This window comes from Populus euphratica, unplaced genomic scaffold (assembly GCF_000495115.2).
Source record: "Populus euphratica unplaced genomic scaffold, PopEup_1.0 scaffold4.1, whole genome shotgun sequence".
Lineage (NCBI taxonomy): Eukaryota > Viridiplantae > Streptophyta > Magnoliopsida > Malpighiales > Salicaceae > Populus > Populus euphratica.
The window spans coordinates 1700254-1720021 of record NW_011499859.1 but is presented as its reverse complement, the minus strand read 5'-3'; the positions used below and the strand labels follow the sequence as shown (position 1 = coordinate 1720021).

The window sequence follows — 19768 nt, the reverse complement described above, 5'->3', positions numbered from 1 at the left end:
TAGCTGGTTTCAACCTGTCTAGCTATCTTTCAATCACTTAGGCATCCAATTCCATTATATGTTTTGACAAATAACAGCGAAAATATTGACGGATAATATTACACGGCTACTTTTCGCCGGAAATAGCACCAGAAAATACTAGATTCCTATCAATATTTCTGTTTTCATGCTTACAAGTCAAAAAGTTAAGTAAAGAAGCCAAGACAGATTAAAAAAAAAAATCCATGCTTTAATAGAAAAGGTTCTTCAAGGCAAGGAGTGAATTTTAATGGGACGTTATTATTTTAGCCATGCTTGGGAGTGAAATCTAAATTCAGATCGGTTAATTTTTATTTTTAATTATTTTGATGTGTTCATGTTAAAATTAATTAATTTTTTTAAAATAATATTTTAATAAATTTCTAGCGAAATGTTTTTTAAAATGTAACCAACACCAAACTTTCAAATACAGTTTTGTTTGTAACGACACTGTCATCCAGCATTAGCAGATAATGTGAAAGCAACCTGATTTTATTCCTGCGGAATAATGTTGGTTGAATTGTCTTTCTATATTGCTTGATTTACCATGATATACTTCTTGTCAGTATTATATAGCAAATTTAACGTATATAGCAAATTTAAGGTATGGTGACTGGTAGAGCTGCTGTAGCTCGGCACTTCGGCTAAGCTATCAATGATCATAATTCTCGACATCAAACTAAAGATACAAAGCACGAGTGATTGCTGATGGCAAACCGAGTATTGAAAATGTGAACTTCTTCTTGATGGTTTCGTTGTTCAAAAACTGGAACCTCACACAAGCACGTGAATTGAAAGATGCAAATATCGGTGTTTGCTGTTTAAGTATCCAGGAAATCGAGCGAGAGGTTAAGATACAAAGGGAAGCTGAACGGGACAGATTATTTATTATAGACTATTTCCATGTAGGAAATGGTGATCAATTGGGAGGTTAAGATGCATGCAGGGAACAGTAAAATGGAACAAATTCTTGTGGCAGACACAGAGTGATTTTTATAGGGCGATTCTGACAGGATTTCGACAAAGAAAATCTGTTTTCCCCGATATGGAGAATAGACAGGCAAAAAAAGAGAGTGAGAGAGGGACTTGATCAGTGAACTCGGATTCTTAATGAGTAGGAAACAGCTTATGAAATTAGATAGTGTTGGTTTTGCTGTAAATAAAATGAAGTCACCTCTAGCATGCCATTTAAAAGCTTTAGGTTCTATCAGCCATTAACCCAATACAAGAGCGAACATGCTGAAAAACATGCAGGGGTTTGACATTTTCGAGAAGCTTGAGGACAAAGAAAATAAAGAAATAATAATCGGACCTTTATCATCATCTATTGCATTGAGGTTGGGTCAGTCGTGTATAGATTCTTGTCACCATAAGCATTCTAAATTTGTTTAAGAGACTATAAAAGCCGATATATCCTTGTGGCGGCAGGATCAGAATCATTCATCCTACATTTTTCCATGTCTTGTATCTCATTCACCATCCACTGTATGCTGATGAAATGCATTAGTGCATCCCACAAGAATTTCTGGAAAAAGCTTATTAGATGGAACATGGCTGGCTAGTGTTATGCACGACTTAAATAACCGATCGAGGGCGGATTCTGCTGGCAAGATAATCATTGAGTTCAAAATATTTTCTGGTTCAGTTGTATTACTATTGATCAAACGGTGTCCTGAGCTTATAATCTTGACAGTTAGCTTTATCCCTGGAATATATTCCTCTTCCTAAAATTATGTTCTCATAGTTCAAGTCCTTGGCTATTTGTTCCAAAAGAATAGCAATGGAAGCTATTGATAGCTAAATTTTTTTTCCTAGTTAGACTAATAAAGGCTTCGCAGGTAAAAACTACAAGGATGTCAAACCTGAGGTTTTCAGTATGCAGCTCAATTGTTCCTTAATCAGGTGTAGAGTGAACATTGTTGCGCGAGCCATCAATCAATCCAGATCGAAGAAAATTCTAAGAATCTATTCGTCTTTCTTTTCCAAAATTGTTGCCTTCAACACTGGAAAAAAGAAAGTGATTAAACACTGGAAAAAAGAAAGTGATGGAAGAATTGTTATAGAAGAATAATAGCATAACTAAATTCCTGATGTAATAAACTGATGCCTTCGGAGTTAATTTTTAGAGCAAAGAAAGAACATATTATGTTAACAGAAGAAAGAGGAACTGGAATTGAACAACTTGTTCATGGAAAACAATTATTGGAGCTAGTTGTCCTAGTTATATTCCCACATGAAGAAAAAAGGTATCTACACATAAGGATTCCCACCAGTTTGTTCTAAATATTTTAAGCCTCTCTATCCGTTGCTTTTATGGAAATTTTAACGATCAAGTTTATGAGAATTACCATAACCAAATGAACAGAATCTGTCACATAAGAAAATCAAGATCATTTATCCATCTGAAATTTGTCAGATGACCAATTTTGTTCTTTTTGATGAATAAAAGTTGGATACTTTGTCGATGTATTTGAAATCTGCTAGAGCCATGCTTATGTATCATATATAGGATGTCTTTGAGGATGTGATGTCAAGTAATATTATGCTTCTAGTTAAGATTTTGAGTTTTGCAAGCATCCTTATCATCATACAAATAATCTTACTGGTTCAGGTTTTATCCATCCTTATCCATCCTGCTAGTTTTGGCTGGTGGACTGGATTGACAACCTAGAAATGCATCTGTTCCTGTCAGAGAAGTGTGAAGCTAGAAAATTCAATTTTTTCCTCATATGCAGGAAACAGGAAATTAATTTATAAATACCAGATAACAAAAGAAAAAAACATCATTTAGCATAATGCAAAATGCACGTATATTTTTGAATGCCAGATTTATGAAAGTATTACACTGTTGACGTAATACATTTTTTAGTGGCCTTTTTATATATTAGTCACTGTTGCCACCACCATCACCGATCTACCACGTCACAATCGCTACGACAAAATCTCCCACAGTGTGATATAATGAAAGAGCAGACGTGTTTGGCGACTGAAATTGCATGACCATGCAATTTTAAGATTCTAATTCCCCTTCCATTATTGAAGTTAAGCATCTTTACCCTGAGTTTTCATCTTCTCTTCTATCATTTCGGTATTATTCTTTTTTCTCTATATATCATATCATGACTAAGACATACTCTCTTCCCTAGTTGCACCTCGACTTGGTTTGCATCCTTAACCCTTTAAATTGCTCTCCCCTTCTCATAAAACAATTTGTATCAAGCAACATCAAGTACCAGTGTTCTTATGAGGTCATCATTCTCATCAGAACCCTGCTTTGCTTCGAAATTTTTACCCAGTTTAAGTCTTTTTCTTGGGAAATACAACAGGACCTCGAGTTACAGTACAGGAAATACAAAGCACACTAGGCCTAGTGATTTAGAAGAGTTTGTGATTCTTGATTGGAGAATGAATGGCAAAAAGGTCAGCATTGAGACCAACAATCCACCAGCAGCTACCTAATCCAAGTAGCCTGATACCAGCAACTTTTAAGTATGGGACCCTTCTCCTCCTGTAAAGCTTGGTTATGGAGTGTATGGGATTTTGCCAAAGAAGATAGCAACAGAGTAAAATTCGCATTCAAAGTTGGCCTAGCTGTTCTTCTAGTGTCTTTCCTTGTACTATTACGAGCACCTTTTCATATACTTGGCACCAATATCATCTGGTCCATCCTCACTGTTTCTATCATGTTCGAAGACACAGTTGGTAAGTACACGCTTACAATTATCTGAATATGTGGCGGAGTCAGGGGACCGGGTAAAAAAAATTCATGGCTCCTTATTAAACAATTTATAATTTTAGGGCCATAACCAGTAGAATTTAAGTTTTGGCACCCCTAGAAATTTTTTTCCTAATCTTGCCCCCCACAAAAACTTCCTGGCTCCGCCCATATGCATGTTCATGTTTATCTTTGCATGCTCACATGTAAAAAGCCATTATTTTTTGTGCTATATCGAAACTGAGTAAAAACAGAAGTTGCAAAAATTTAACGCACAATTCCCTGATAGATGCGGATGTTGTTTTCTCAAGGTGCAACTTTTAATCGAGGATTCAACCGAGCTCTTGGAAGCTTGCTTGCAGGAATATTGGGTATCGCAGTTGCCCAGTTAGCTCTTCAGTCTGGCCGGGTCTCCGAGCCTATCATAATTGGCATTAGCATCTTTTTGATTGGTATAGCTTCTAAATTTTTTAAATATTAGGAACTAAAGAATGAGATTAAGTCGGTCTATGTCAAAGAAATTTATATGCAATATTATCTGCAGGGGCTATTGCATCATTCATGAAATTATGGCCATCACTTGTGCCATATGAGAATGGGTTCAGGGTGATACTCTTTACCTACTGCTTGATCATAGTCTCTGGGTATCGGATGGGGAATCCAATAAGAACTGCGATGGATCGACTGTACTCTATTGCCATTGGAGGGTTTGTAGCGGTCCTAGTGAATGTTCTTGTTTTTCCTATATGGGCTGGGGAGCAATTGCACAAGGAACTTGTCAATAGCTTTGACTCAGTAGCTGACTCTCTTGAAGGTGAGGTAATCAGGCAGGTTTATTTTCAGCCTACGGGCCCGACACAAGCAAGGATATATACTTTATATTTATATGTAAGGAGGAACAAACAATAGATAGGAACTAATGTCTGTACTCATTTTCAAAATTTTAGAATGCGTGAAGAGATATTTAGAAGACGATGGGCTAGATCATCCAGAGTTTTCCAAGACTTTTATGGATGAATTTCCAGATGAGCCAAATTACAGGAGATGTACAAGTACCCTGAATTCCTCAGCAAAACTTGAATCCTTGGTGCATACTTGCTAACAATTTTTCCGTCAATTTTAGCTTATTTTGATATGTAAATATCAACAATAACCATGGTTTTTGCTGGCTTCATTTGCAAGGCTATCTCGGCAAAATGGGAGCCACCGCATGGCAGGTTTCAGCACTTCTTCTATCCATGGTCAGAGTACGTTAAAGTTGGAGCGGTTCTACGATATTGTGCTTATGAGGTCATGGCACTTCATGGTGTTTTACATTCTGAGATTCAGGTATTTTCCTTTCTTACTTTTCTCTGTTTATATCCACGCATGTTCATCCAGCGGGCAACTTCATTGTTGCTTGTTAAGGTGTGCGCACAAATATATTTTCAGATGGGATATTCACATTCCTCTTTAGCAACTGCGTACAATTATGCCTGCAACAAGGGAATCTTCCAAAGCTTACCTTCGTTAGATTTCTTTTCGACACAAGAATACTTAATAGGACTATTAACCAGATCACGAAGAAGAACAATAAGAAGTATTTGTTCTTTCGATTGGCTTCCATTAAGGGCCGATGGCATAAGAATATGACACGCTGAGAGATAACACACAAATGATAAATTTATGTTCGTTTATTCTTTGTTCTTTGTCTCATATCAATTGCCTTGTTCCCTCAATAACAATCATACAAAGATTCCTATGACTTGGTTCATAGTTGTTCATGTTAACATAACAATATGGTCTACCATACGAAATATTTATTCATTTACAATTCAATTTTTATATGCATAAAAGGGGGGTGGGGTGGGATCGTTAGTCCACTGGGGAAGCAGATCCATGGCATGGCCATGTTGCGAAGTAACTCAGATTTTCAGAATCAAAGCAATTGATTCAATGGGAAACTGCATAGGTATCTGAGGTATGGAAACTAACTAGCAAGTTGGTCAACCAATTAGAAATCATAGTCGCGTGACCTGTAGTTGATTTTCAGAGAAAGAAGTTAATATCAATTTGACAAGAGGAGTAAGAATGAGAAGTTAGTTTGTAAGCAATGGAAATAATATTGAACTCTTTTTTTTTTTACAAAATATCCCGAACATGACTAGTTTCGATGTTGCATTTTTATCTGTAGGCACCTTATAACCTCCGGCTCACATTCCATTCAGAGATTCACGAAGCAGCAACACACGCTGCAAAACTAGTGAGAAGCTTGGGCAAAGACATTGGTGACATGAAGCGAAGCCTCAAAACTTCACTGCTAAAGAAACTTCATGGCTCAACGGAGCGACTGCAACGAGCCATAGACATGCACTCTTATCTCCTAACATCTAATTTTGATCCTCCTGACAACTCTTCCAAACCACTCACTAAGCTCTCTCATGCCTTTTCAACCACCCTCTATGATCCCTCAAATCTCTTAACTGAGTTTGACAGCAGCGGTGCAGAAAACAACTCGAATCAGACAAACCAAAATGCGCCTTCAGGTACTCCTCCACAACAGACAGAGTCCTATCATGAGATGATGAGGAAGCAGTCAAGAAGACTGCATTCGTGGCCTTCAAGGGAAGTTGAGGCTTTTGAAGAAGAAGAAGGGGGTCTTAGTATGGAATTTTTGCCAAGAATGAGAGCATTAGAGGGCACTGCAGCATTGTCACTTGCCAATTTTACTTCCTTACTCATTGAGTTTGTCGCTAGGCTTGATCACTTGGTTGAAGCGGTTGATGAGCTTTCAAAAATGGCCAAGTTCAATTATGAGGGTGTATAGCTGGAACATATACAGAATTTGATACGTATCATTACTATCCAACTAGAAAAGAAAAATTGCATAATTAAAAGAGGGAAAGAGAGGGAAAATATGGGCTTTAAAAGGTGTTGTAATTAACTTGTAAGCACCTGAGATAAATAATAACAATAATAATAATATAAAAAAAAGTCTCGTATATAGTCAAGTTTTTTTCATTTCTTTTTTCAGTTTATAAGAATCTCTAAAGCACGAACAGCGGCATTACTTGTGGTTTTTCTTGCAACAGAGAAAGGAAGAGGGTCGATGCCAATGCATTGATCTGAACCTTGACCAAGACATCAGATAGCTTCGTTATTCCTTCCTGTACATGCATTTTAAGAGCAAAGACCTACAGGGAAACATTCGTGTCCGTCGTATTTGGGTTTTTTAGGGTACGAAGAAAGTTCTGTTTCAGGTATTATCTTCCTTGATATATAGCAAACACTACTCAAAACCACCTCGCTGATTAACAACACAAGCGGGGAAATAATCGTACAGAGAGTTTACTATGCATTTAGATAGTGAATTGACACTTCACCTCCAAGTAAATCAGCCAAGGAGACTTTTTAAGGGGTAATTTTTTTTTTTCTCTCATTTTGATTGAGGTACCAAGATCTTTTTAACTTTCTTAGAATAATAAAATACCATCACTCTTCTTAAAAGAAAAAATGAGATAATTGACTGCTAGAAGCTTCTTTTTTAGATTTTACATTTTTAGCACAATGAATTTGCTAAATTATCCTTAGTGTCAAAATTAATTTAAACTTGTTTTGGAGGCATTTTTGTATTCTCATGTATGTTTTTTTTTTTTTTATGATTAGATGAGTAGAGAGGTAAATTAGTTTTTTATAATAATTAAAAATATTTAAAGTTAAAACATAATAGGTGCATGTTGAACACATGGAAGCGGGTAAAAAAAAGCTGACACTTCGATGATGAAAATGTTTTTTTTTTATCGTGTTATTTGATTTCTTGTGGTGTTTTCTTCCTAAAAATTGTTAATTCTTTTTAAATTTCGTGCTCATTTTTTTATGGTTCTTTCTTTTAATTTTTTTGTGAAATTATTGTTTTTTTTTAATCTGGCCCTTCAATTCAAAATTACTCATCTTCTTATTTTTTTTTATTTTTTAATTAATTTTTTTTTTAAAATCTTATTTTTTAATTAATTTTTTTTTAATTTGATCATTTTTTGTTTAATTTATTAAAATATATATGAACTTCTTGGTATTTTTAGATTTGATACTTTTGATAAAATAATTCGGGTCATAAATTTTATAAACTAACACAGGTTTATATTTTTTTTTTTACTTATTTTTTTTTCAATCTTATTATTTGATATTAATTTATATATATATATATATATATAGACTTGTTTTTAAGATGTTTCAATTTTACGATTTAGCCTGATAGTTTAACGAGTTAATTTGGATAAGCTCATGTTTTTTTTATTTTTAATAATTATATTTTTGAATCTTTTATGTAATTAATTTTTTAAAAATTTTATTTGTTAAAAATTTATCTTAGTAATTTTTTTATATTTAATGTTTCTTATTAAATGGCCCACAACACGGATTTTATAAGCTAAACACGGATTTTATAAGCTAATAGGGCTGGCATGGTTCCTTTTACTTTTCAAAAAATTAAAAATTAAAAAGAAAACAAAAAAAAAATGATTATAGCACAATGGAAAATAGTGTCTACCACCAAATAGTTGATTGGAGTTAGACGACGCCCTGCCTGGGAGCATGCAACGTGAGGCGCTCTTCTTTTTTCCTAAATTTTGAAGCGCTGGGAACATGCTTCTCTATCCCAGTTGCACTCATATGGGCCAGGCTCGTTGAGCCCCAACGTCTCACTACCTAGGCCTAATATAACCTGGCCCAATTGTTTCTTTTTATGTGTTTTTGATATATTTCTACCTTTAATTTTATTTGTATTCTTAAGAATTAATTCCTATTTTTGTACAACCTTAAACTATTATCCCACATGTATTTTGGCTGATGTGCATTCCTACTCTAAACACAAAATTAGGGGTCCTTGAATGATCAATCTGGCAGCAAGAATCAACTGCCGAGAATTTTATAATTTTATGTTTTTGGAATTGTGATGGAAGTATTTTTAAAATAGTTTTTTATTTAAAAATACATTAAAAATTTTATTTTAATTTTAACATCAGCAAATTAAAATCATATAAATACTAAGAAAATATTAATTTAATATTTTTTTTTCAAATTACAGAAACTTTAAAAAAGCACCTAGGAGATAAAGCAAAAACATCCGAGAGTTTTCACGTTTGCTAGTTCTCAGAGATATCAAAGCCTGTTGTCTGCATCAGATATCATTATTTCTTAAGCCCTTCTGTTACTGTCTCATTTCAGGAATATAAGACATTGTTCATCCACCGATCACGTACCGCATCCAACTTTAAGGGGTATTTTACCGAGCAACACGTTTTAGAGAAATAATATATATTAAAAAAATGCTTGAAAAATCACATTTTAAAACAAACGCTAATGCCATGTTTTCTAAAATGTATATTTTATATAAAATAATTAGCACGTACCCAAAAAATAACTCAAAATTTTATGAAAAATCGATTTAATTAACATGTAAAAAAAGTTAACATAAAAATTTATAAAAATTTAATGATGAAAAGATGAGATTTAAAATTCAATGACTAAACAAAAAAGATAAAATGATATGATAGAAGAAAGAAATAGAAAGCAAAGAAAAAATGAGTCATGATAACATAGTAGAGCTTTGTTTTCAGCATACTCAATACTGTTAAAAAAATCACAATAAAATAATTTTAAACACATCTTAAAAGATTATTAAACAATAATATAATTAATTAAGGGTTAAGGGTTATAGGTTTTATTTGAATTAATTTAGGGTTAAGACGATTTAAGAGTTTGTGATTTACTATCAAAATATCTTTAGAATCATCTCATCAAAACTATCTATCTGTGTCAAAAACAAAATTTTAGCATGTCACTACTTCCTTTACCTTCCTTTTCTCCTCTCCCCTAACTCATCAACTTAAACTTATCTTTTCTCTTTCTTCGTCATTGAATTTTAAATTTCATCTTTTTACTATTTGATTATCTATCAAGTTCTATTCAAAATCATCTAGATGTGTCAAAAACAAATCTCAAGTGTATCACGTACTTTGTTTACCTTCTTTTTCTCCTCTTATTTCTCTAACCAATCAACTTATCTTCTCTTTCTTCATTGTTGAATTTATGAAATTAAATTTTCAATTTCATAAGATATGTAATTTAAAAAACAACCACAATTGACGTACAAAACCAATATTCTTAATAGTGATTGGGTTCAAAGTGAGATATTTCTCATATACCTTTTCAACTTGTGTTGTTTTCCCAAAGCTTTAACCAAAATATCAATTTTTTTTTAAAAAAAAATCAACTTTGAAGGAAACCGTTTCCTGATTTGTTCAAAGCCTTACCATCCCAATAAAATTCACTCAATTTCTAATTCAGAGAATTAAATTGGAAAGCAACAAAGGAAATTCAACGTGTAAGATGCAACCTGTTGGGCATCCACAAACAGATGATGAATTATAGCAAGCTGTGCACTGAAAAAAAGGCTAACAGTTAAGCAGTTCTAACCAGCAATAAAATTCAAAACCCGAAGCACAGAAGCAGTGACATGACTCTGCTTAAAGGATTTATTATCACCAGAATGTTTGGCAAACTAACCGACCTTACAGGCTACAACCTGTGTACACCACAACCTGCTGAAAAGATGCAAATATTTACAAGAAAGAACACCAGACCTGACTTGATGCTGACTAAACCTACTTGGTTTTCCCACACAAAGGTGTCGAGGATCTTACATGTTCTCTCCATTTGGACAAATGAACGAGAAACAAATTCCAAACACCAACAGACTAAACCAAATAAACATGAAGGGCTCAAACAGCTAAAAAGTCTTTCAATTGCTAAGAAGAAATCAAACACAAAGGAAAGAAGTAATCTTACATCCAGTTCTGATGAATCACATATGATTTTCTAGGCTCTGATGGATCTCCAGCTACAACTTGGTTGCTGCTTGAGCCAACACCAAAACCACCAGCAATCATTGCCATCAAACTGCCACCACGCACCCTGCCTTCTGATACAAAAACCGGAATTGATGACAGACCTGCTTCTCTGACAGATATAGGAGTGCTCGAGTCTCCAAAATGTTTCAAATCAGTAGTAGTTCTGCCTGTTGAAGCCGCTGCAACTGTACCCATCTTCACAATATCAATGGTCATGTCCTCTGCAGTGACAACTTCTTTCATCTTCTCAGACTGGCTAATCTTGGGGTCCTGGACCATAGTTCCCAAGGTGACACCACCATGAACCCTCTTGTCCTGCACCAAGCCACTGTGAAGTGCACAGAGACCTGTCTTACCCCTAGCGAATGAGTTACAAGGACCAGTAGGTTGATTACCATATTCTGATCCAGGATGACCCCAAGAGCATCTCTTTCCTCCACCATGTGCCTTGCAGTAATCGGTGCTGCCTTGTGCGCTTTTGCCACATCCTTCAAACTTGCACCTTTTTCCACCACCATGGCGGACACAAAAAAGTGTCCGTCCTCTTGCACTTTTTGTGCACTCAGGTACAGCACACCTCTTTCCACCTCCATGTGCCACACAGAAGTTGGTCCCTCCATGTACACTCTTAGTACAAACCCCACCACCTTGGAAAGCACATCTTTTCCCTCCTCCATGGCCTTTACAAAAAGGTGTGCTCCCTTCAGCACCCTTGCTGCATCCTGGAGCCGTGCAGCGTTTTCCCCCACCATGTGCCTTGCAGAACATAGTGCTCCCTTGTGCTCCTTTGGTGCATCCTAAGAATTGGCATCGACGACCACCTCCATGCGAAATGCAAAGACCAGAGAGGCCTTCTGCACTCTTTGTGCAATTCTCTTTCTGGCACCTCTTACCACCACCATGTCGGATGCACAGACCAGATTTTCCCCTGGCAGCTCGAGTGCAGCCCTCATGACTGCATCTCCGGCCACCGCCATGCGCAATACAAAAATCTGTGCGACCTTCTGCACTTTTTGTGCAACCAAGGAATTCACAGCGGCGACCACCCCCATGGGCCTTGCAGTACACTGTTCGGCCCTCAGCTCCCTTGAGACAACCAGCTTTCCGACACCTTCGGCCTCCGCCATGTGAAATACAACGGCCAGAAGCACCTCTGGCACCCTTTCCACAACCCTCAACCTGACATAACTTTAAACTAGTGCCGCGTTGATATGGCTGTTGCTGCTGACTTATCCCAGAAGTACAGGTGACTGAACTTTTTGGTGTTGTTATCACACTAGATGAGTGGTCTGGAAAACAGGGAGTAGGATCCCTAGTTCTTGGAATCTGGTTGAATAAGAAGCTTGCCTCTTTGTTGGAGGAAATCTGCAATGGAAGCAATGTAATCCCTGATTTCCAACTACATGATGTCGATCCTTCATTCACATTTGATGCTCCACCCATAGCCAATGGCATATCAAAGCCAAATTCAAGTGAACTTGCGGGTGGATGGATGCTCGTAACATCAGATTCAGAAGGACCAGTGGAGAGACCCAACTCCAAGTCAACCTTGGGCTCCATTCCCTTGAGATATGAAGGAGCAGGCTTCTTTGGGATCAACATCTTCTCATTGCCAAGATGGAGAGAGAAGTCAAGATCCATCGAGGACTCTTCATCAGTTTCTATGGCAGAAGACATTGATGTGCAAGCAGTTGCTGAACTCCCCTTACTATCTGAAGAGCTTGAGGAGCGGCCAAGCCCAAGAGATAGTGAAGAACCAACATTTTGGCCCATGGATCCATTAATCAAATTCCACTTCCGCTTAATTCCCTTCGAAGAAAAGCCATATGGGACTGAAGATCCTGGGGAGTCAAGGCGCAAGACAGTATCAGCACTGTATTTGGTGCCAGCTGCTCCAACAGACAATGAACTGCCCAAAATCTTGAATGCATTTGAAGGGTAATCAGCGGCGAAACCCAGGTTCCGGATCCTGTTATCCATGAAGTAATGGCTAAACCTAGAGTGATTTCCAAACCTAATACCAGTCTTAATGAACAGCACACCTGACTTCTGGGGTCACTAAAATAAACTACAAAACTAGGTTAGGTGTTGAAAAAATTTAGCTACAGAACTAAGGTTAGATGTCTCTGAAGGATCGTCCCACCTCCACTAACGAATCCAGATGTATCACAACGATCCATTTTCTTATAATGTAGTTTAACCCAGAAGTTGGCTGATCAGTTGTAACAGAAGAGGATTAATCCGGGCACGCTAGATTCCTTCATAACAGTGAGCCAGTCAACCATCCTGTTTCAGAAGAAGTCATATTGTTAGAAGTTAGAACAAAATATGCTAAGGCGTTACCAAAAAGTAATTGCTGTCAGATTCATCATCATCAATGATCATGAGATAAGGGAAATGTTTGCATCTAGCTAGCAACACTTTACTCCCAGCAAAATGAAACAAAAGAAAAAATAAAATAGAAATACAATGTAGCAAAGCAAGTTCCTTTGACAGAAAACCTGAAATACATCATTAATAAGGTAACAAGAATCAACATCAGAGCTCATGAATGCAAATATTCCCAAATCCACACGAATATGCCCATCAAGAATCTTTACATCCATCAAGCCAGTGGAATATCAGGAACTCTTATGGTGAGGCAAATAACACAAGAAGCTAATGCCATAACAATTATAAGCCATTCAGTCAAAACACAAAGGCTACTCGGAGTGAAAGGCATGAATTTGCTCTCAAATTGAACATATTTTCTGAAATGCCAACCAAAATAGCAGTACACAAAAGTTCTTCGAGAAGTTAAGCAAACCTCTCTTAAAACCCAAGAAGCGAGACCGAAGGCAACAACCAGATGCCACCAGCAGATATAGGAAGGAAAATAACAGAATTCGGTAAGAAAATTAACACTGAACAGGTATAAAATAGCGGCAAAGCTGAAGAACAAGCCATAACAAAAGAAAGAAATATCAATTCATATGAAAACAGAAGAACAGTTCAAAGAATCCATATATGCTTCACTAAATGAAACCAAGTACATTGGTCCTTGCCCTAATCCATATATCTATCCAAAAACCCAATGGGAAAACCAAAAAAATAACCACATGAATGGATTTTAAATTAAGATCTAATAATAAAACAAGAAAAGGATTTTGTCAGTTCACGCAAAAAACGTTATTAATCTTCGCTGTTAAAAAGGCATCAAGACAACCAATGAAAAAACGAAACTTTGATTACAATTCTCAAGCATCCCCGCTAAAAACTAAAGAAACAATAACTCTATTTGGATGCTAAAAAATCCAAAAAATTGAAAACAAAGCCCCATCGATAAAGCTGAACTCTTTGACTACCTGAAGCAAGAACTTCTTTATCTCGACTAAATAAAAAGACACAGAAAAACATCGAATTTCCATGCTTTCCTTCAGTTTCTCAGCAACCAAACAGACCGTGAATCACAAGAATTTCGATTAAAAAGAACAAAATCCAAAATTAAGATGTCAATTAAGGAGATGAGATTATTACGATTACCTCGAGATTTGACTAGGTTCAATGGAATCGACGGTGGAAATCGCGCGGAAGGATCGAAGGATAGGGGGTTTTGAGGGATTTTGGAAGCACCGGCGGATAAAGGGATAAAAAAGAGGAGGCGAAGAGTGAGAGGAAATAGGGAGACGCGAAGAACCGAAGAGAGTGCAGTTAACGAGTTGAGGAAAAGAAGGAGAGGTGGTGGGGGTGGTGCACGTGTTAAAGTGAATACAACGCACGTGTCATTTTCTTTTAGTTTTTTTTTTTTCCCCTCTCATTTAATGCCATCTAAAATTAATCATTTTCGCTTTGTTTTTTATAAAAAGAAGGGGAAACTACCTCGCATTTATTTGGAAAGATAAATTTAGTAGTTGGTATTGAAGGATATTAACTGTTGCAGACAGGTATTTTCCCCGCATCTTCTTTCCGTATTTATTTATGACGTTTTTTTGTCACATTTAATTTGATATTAATGAATACGTATAATTTGTCTAATGTTTCTGTTATAGTTTACAGATAATTTTATATATTAAAAAATCATAAAACATGAGAAACTATGTCATCTTTTATTAAAAATAATCAAGTTTTAACCTTGACGACGATGCAACGATGTGGAAGTATATATTGATACACTTTAATTTGAAAATGAGAGATGATACCAAGTTGTCCCATTGCTAACTAGTAGTTTACCGGTTCATGTTATTTTATTTTCCTTCAATGTTCTTTATCGAATCAAAATTTACCAATTACAATAAGTTTTAAAAATAAGTGAATGATACAGAATATCGTTTTATTCAGAATTTATTTATCTTATTAATGTACTTCTTTTTTTCTTTTACATTCTTTTTAATATATATTTTTTAAATAACAATTTGTCATAAACGCAAAAGCAAGTTTTAATATTCTATGTTGTTTGGCTGGACTTATGTAAGTCTACAATACCAAGAAGCGCACCTGCTTTTTTTTAATTCTTGGCTGTATATGCAAATGAAGTGTAGTTCACCCATTTAGTAAGCACAAAACTAAATGATGAGTTGTCTTCAAGGACAAATAATAAGTCACTTGCTAATACATTTTTTACCATCTTTGACGGGCAAAAATAATATTTCATATGATCATCTTTAACCTAACAAATTCTACTTTTATACCTTTTTTTACCAGAAAACACATAGAAAAACATTTTAGAAATCTCTACAAACCTATTTATAGTGGGAAAAAATAACATTTAGTGTGTAAATTATTTTAATTAATTTTTTATAGAATTATCATTTTATGGGTTTAACAGTCAATCCGAGCATAATGAACTGAAAGGTGAAAAAAAAAAAAAAAAAACCCTGCGGGGGAACTAATCAAGGCTAGTCAATTTACGTAGCGCTGGCGATACGATGCCGAGACCTTCCAAAAATGGGTCCCACCCTTCTTCCTCCGACACGTCAACGAGACAGACGTTTATTTTATTTTATCGGGAAAACTACAAGCAAGTCTCACAACTAAATGTATAATTTCATTTAAGCCTCTAAGTTTTCAAAACCATCACATGCAAAGCAACTCTGCATGCACTTGTTACCTAACTATAGAAGTTAATTGAGTTGACGAATTACTCGTGCTGTTTCCTGCCTGCAGGTTCAAGCTCGCCCGTCTTGCTTAATTAAATAATCGAGGTTCTTTAATAATCACAAATATAAAAATAAAAAATAATATTTACTGGGAAAGTATATAACAAGGAATCATTTGACGAATTATGTATGTAAATTAGCATCACCTCTAATTTTCTATTGATTTATATCTTAAGTATAAGTATTTCATTTTTTTATTCTCATCTAACATGATATTTTATTTTCATAGAACATACACACACACACCTTAATAAATCTCAACCTCGAATTTTAATCCTATCCCCATTGAAGGGGTTGTTTAGAGTTGCGGTACAGTTTCATGATTTTTTAAATTTTTTTAGCTTAAATTCACATTGTTTATGTACTTATTATAATCAAGCATAAACCATTACTAATGAAAACACTCGTTAAATTGTCACAAAAATTGCATTTGAGCCATCAATTCCGCTTCCAATTATCAGGAAGATATGCATTAAAGATTTAATTGGATTCATACATGGGCTTGCATGGACATACATGAACGAATATCATTTTTTATTTAAAACATAAACCGATATGTTATACATGTAAATTTTTATTTTATTTTTAATCAATGTAAAATATTTTCCCACAGCTCATATCTATATATAAATTAATAATATTAAGCATGCATGGTTTATTTATTTTAATCATGGATATAAAAGGGTTATGTAAAAGGTATTGTTGATCATGTCATTAACTTTTCTTTTTTTTACCAGAGATGATGACATTCACATAAGTCAACCACGTTGCTTTTACTAATCATATATTAGTTTTTTAATCCTAGATCAGTTGTTGATAATAAATGAAAATAAATAATGTATATTCTGTGCGCTACGAGCGCCGTGTCAGGTCTGAACTTCTGAAACTCGATTGCAGTTATTTACAAGCTTGGGGGACTTGTTTGTAGTATGGTTGTTTGCTCGTCGTCGGCAGTGGCTCGTAACCGTTGCCTCCTCCGGGAAACCAAAAGAAACAGAAGAAATATTGGGGAAAAAAATAGATTTTTCCTTGCTTCTTCTCCGTAGCCTATATTTAATACATAGCGTCCAACCACCCTAAAAGTGTACGAAGACTTCATTTTAAAGGGTAGAAAAACCACCATCGCTGTCACTCGATGTTTATTTATTTTTAATTACCGATGACTTTCCAACTCATCGCCGCTGATTTTTTTAATTTATATCAGGAGATTACGTGCTCAATTCTTAACAAATGCTAGAAATTGAACTTATCTGCACCTGAAGAGGTAGTCAAAGTTAGCCCTTCATTTGATGAAACGGATAAATTAATGTCCTGTGATAGAATATTAAACATGACTTCATCTTTCTTGTAACATTAAAAAAACAACTAAAACATAAACGAGGAATCTTTATATCTTTTCTTATATTTTTTATTCACCACTACAATATATTTATTATTTTGTTATATATATATATATATGTTTTGAGACCCAGGTTATTTTGATACTTTCACAAGTTACATTGATTGTTAATGATTTATTTGAGGTATTTTTATATATTTAATGTTTTAATATAAAATAAAATAACCAAAATACCCCCACAAGTAACAAAAAAAAAAAAAGGTCAAGAATGGGAGCATTTAAGTATTTTTGTTTTTCATGATAGAATTACATATATGCCCTCAGATTTAGAACATTGAATTCTTTCTTTAAGGGGTATTTGATCTTTTCACTTCAATTTTTTTTGCTAGTTGGAAGTTTGGTTGAAGATACTAATTTAATTTACTATTAAAATAATAATTTTATATTTAAAAAATTATATTATGTTAGAGTTGTCGTGCATTTTGGGTGGCTCTTATAGCTGTTTCTAATAATTAAAAATAAATTTTTCTCATCTTAGTTTATATCTTGTTATCTCTTTTTTTTTATTATTATAGACAGTTTATATTCTTTAAATATAAATTATGTATCATCAATGATTTTTTTTTTCTCTCTTTTATCCCAGAAAATATACCATGATGCTCATTGTTATTGTTGTTTCATATTCAGATCTTTTGGTGATAATAATTTTTATTTTTATTTTTATTTTTTAATTATTATTTATAAAAAAAATTGTATGATTATATTTTAAAAAAATTATCTTTTAATATTTATTTTTGTGATAAATGGTTTTCATGATTTTTCTAAACCAGATATTTCAAATTTAACAACTTAAGTCATGAATTTAAAAAGCCAGCATATTTTTTAAAAAACTTTATAATTATTTTTATTTTTAATTAAATTATTTCAATTATATACCTTGATAGGAAGTTCATTGTTTTTATCTAGTATTATTTAATATTAATTGATTTTAAATTGATTTTTATTATTATTTTCTTTTTTACAATACACAAATCAATTAAACATATCACGACAAATTTTATACTGTTTAGTTTTTAAACTCGAGCGGGATAAGTAGCCTAGATTTTATAATAATATTTAATAACTCTATGCGATCTTGAAATATTTTTCACGTTCAAATTTTTATTTTACCTGAACTGTAGCAGAAAGTTAGCTGTAAAGGAGTCAATAACTAGCTACTATAAATGTGTACGGGTTGAGATCGAATGTTTTTGGAATGCACTCAATATTTATTCTGCAAGGGCGAGAGGAGAAAGAAAAAAAGGTTACGCAACCGATCATGCGCACGTGGTGCTTGCTGAGCAAAGAGCGGGGTTCGGCAATCATGTCTTCAAAGCTACTTCGTTTTTCTCCAGTTCTGTCTCGAGAAAGATAAGATTCATTCAATCTCGAAGCGCAAAACAGAGAGCTTATCACCCAGAAACAGGAAACGTAAAAAGCAGCGGTGCTCAGATTTTTTTATTTATTTAAAAAAGAAGGTAAATTGAAATGCCACGTATTATACTATACTATCACAACAAATAAAGTCAAAGAATTCGATACCCTAGTGAAATCTTAGCCCATACCGCGAGCAGGAACTAATACAGCAAGTTAATATTCTTGAAGCAACTCGTATATATGTTCTGAAATTAGATTAATTTGTTCATTTTAATTATACCAAAAATAGTGTAAGCAAATAAATTTATACTGGGTACATTTATTCAATCATATGGGATTTATAAACAATTAATCTTTATCAATAATTATAATTAAGTATATTATATATGAAAAAATTGATATTAAAAAAAAGTTAATGACATCTTATTAGTTACTTTCTCCCTTCACCTTTGGATAGAGATAACGACATCCTAGTTGTTATTTATTGGCTTCATCCTAAACAAATAGGCTGCTATAATTAAAAGAAAAAAAATATAAAACTCACAACTCATAAAAAATAATAATAAGAATATTTTTATTTATAATTTATTTTTTTTGTATTTATTTTTTTCTTTAAATAAAAAAATAACTTATAAGATACCGATATTTATTTTTCATTCACCATAAATTGCTTGATTATATATTTTAATAGTGTTTAAAATTATTATTGCAGTTAATTTTAAAAATATCTTTTTATTTAGAAACGAGCTAAAATAATATTTTTTTTAAAAATTTATATTTTTGATATTAGTATATCAAAACAATAAAAAAAATATAAAAACATTAATTTTTTTAAAAAAATTTTTTGAACATAAAAACAAATACTATATTAATGAGAAATGTATAATTATAAAAGTTCAAACAACAATGTCATTTGCCCCCCCTTTCCAAGCCATCTTTGCCCCGTCATTTTAAAGTTGCCACGACAGGGACGGTTAGTGGGGAAGGATCGATTATGCTCCTTCATCGAAGCTTTCTGATGAAAAATATATTTGAGATTGCAGTGCTTATACTTTTCAAAGTGGCTCTACACAGAATATGCCCTTAAATATTCGGTTTCTAACTGCACGTGCAAAGTCCATTTTCACGTGACAAACAAAAGCCCTGCATAACACTCTGTGCCTCTCTGGTACTATAATTATTATTGTTGAGTGCATTTGCATGGTTATCCGTGTCAGATTTTTAAGGTCATTTACATGGGGCATCTGCTTAAAGACTG

General features: G+C 34.1%; 2 protein-coding genes across 3 annotated transcripts; one reads left to right on the top strand and one right to left on the bottom strand.

The window, feature by feature from the left end:
• The first annotated feature begins 3077 nt into the window (after positions 1 to 3077).
• LOC105124318 (aluminum-activated malate transporter 9-like) lies at positions 3078 to 6733 on the top strand. The gene is made up of 6 exons (XM_011024285.1): positions 3078 to 3720; positions 4045 to 4185; positions 4278 to 4547; positions 4681 to 4820; positions 4916 to 5062; positions 5907 to 6733. The coding sequence occupies exons 1-6, from the start codon at positions 3510 to 3512 to the stop codon at positions 6537 to 6539; spliced, it is 1542 nt and encodes a 513-aa protein (XP_011022587.1). The 5' UTR covers positions 3078 to 3509; the 3' UTR covers positions 6540 to 6733.
• A 3459-nt stretch (positions 6734 to 10192) lies between these two features.
• Positions 10193 to 14354, bottom strand: LOC105124317 (uncharacterized). 2 transcript variants are annotated; one of them, XM_011024284.1, is made up of 3 exons: positions 14143 to 14354; positions 13427 to 13475; positions 10193 to 12906 (listed from the first exon to the last, which is right to left on the bottom strand). In XM_011024284.1, the coding sequence occupies exon 3, from the start codon at positions 12598 to 12600 to the stop codon at positions 10555 to 10557; it is 2046 nt and encodes a 681-aa protein (XP_011022586.1). In that variant the 5' UTR covers positions 12601 to 12906; positions 13427 to 13475; positions 14143 to 14354; the 3' UTR covers positions 10193 to 10554. The 2 variants fall into 2 exon arrangements, with proteins under 2 accessions (XP_011022586.1, XP_011022585.1); XM_011024283.1 differs by lacking the exon at positions 13427 to 13475.
• Positions 14355 to 19768: the final 5414 nt, after the last annotated feature.

What these genes read in the sequence shown, in the direction of transcription:
- LOC105124318 (XM_011024285.1), top strand. Translation starts at nt 3,510, where the DNA reads ATGGGACCCTTCTCCTCCTGTAAAGCTTGGTTATGGAGTGTATGGGAT. An exon ending in CATGTTCGAAGACACAGTTG is followed by an intron (nt 3,721 to 4,044) that starts GTAAGTACACGC and finishes TGTTTTCTCAAG; the next exon opens with GTGCAACTTTTAATCGAGGA. An exon ending in AGTAGCTGACTCTCTTGAAG is followed by an intron (nt 4,548 to 4,680) that starts GTGAGGTAATCA and finishes TCAAAATTTTAG; the next exon opens with AATGCGTGAAGAGATATTTA.
- LOC105124317 (XM_011024284.1), bottom strand. Translation starts at nt 12,600, where the DNA reads ATGGATAACAGGATCCGGAACCTGGGTTTCGCCGCTGATTACCCTTCA.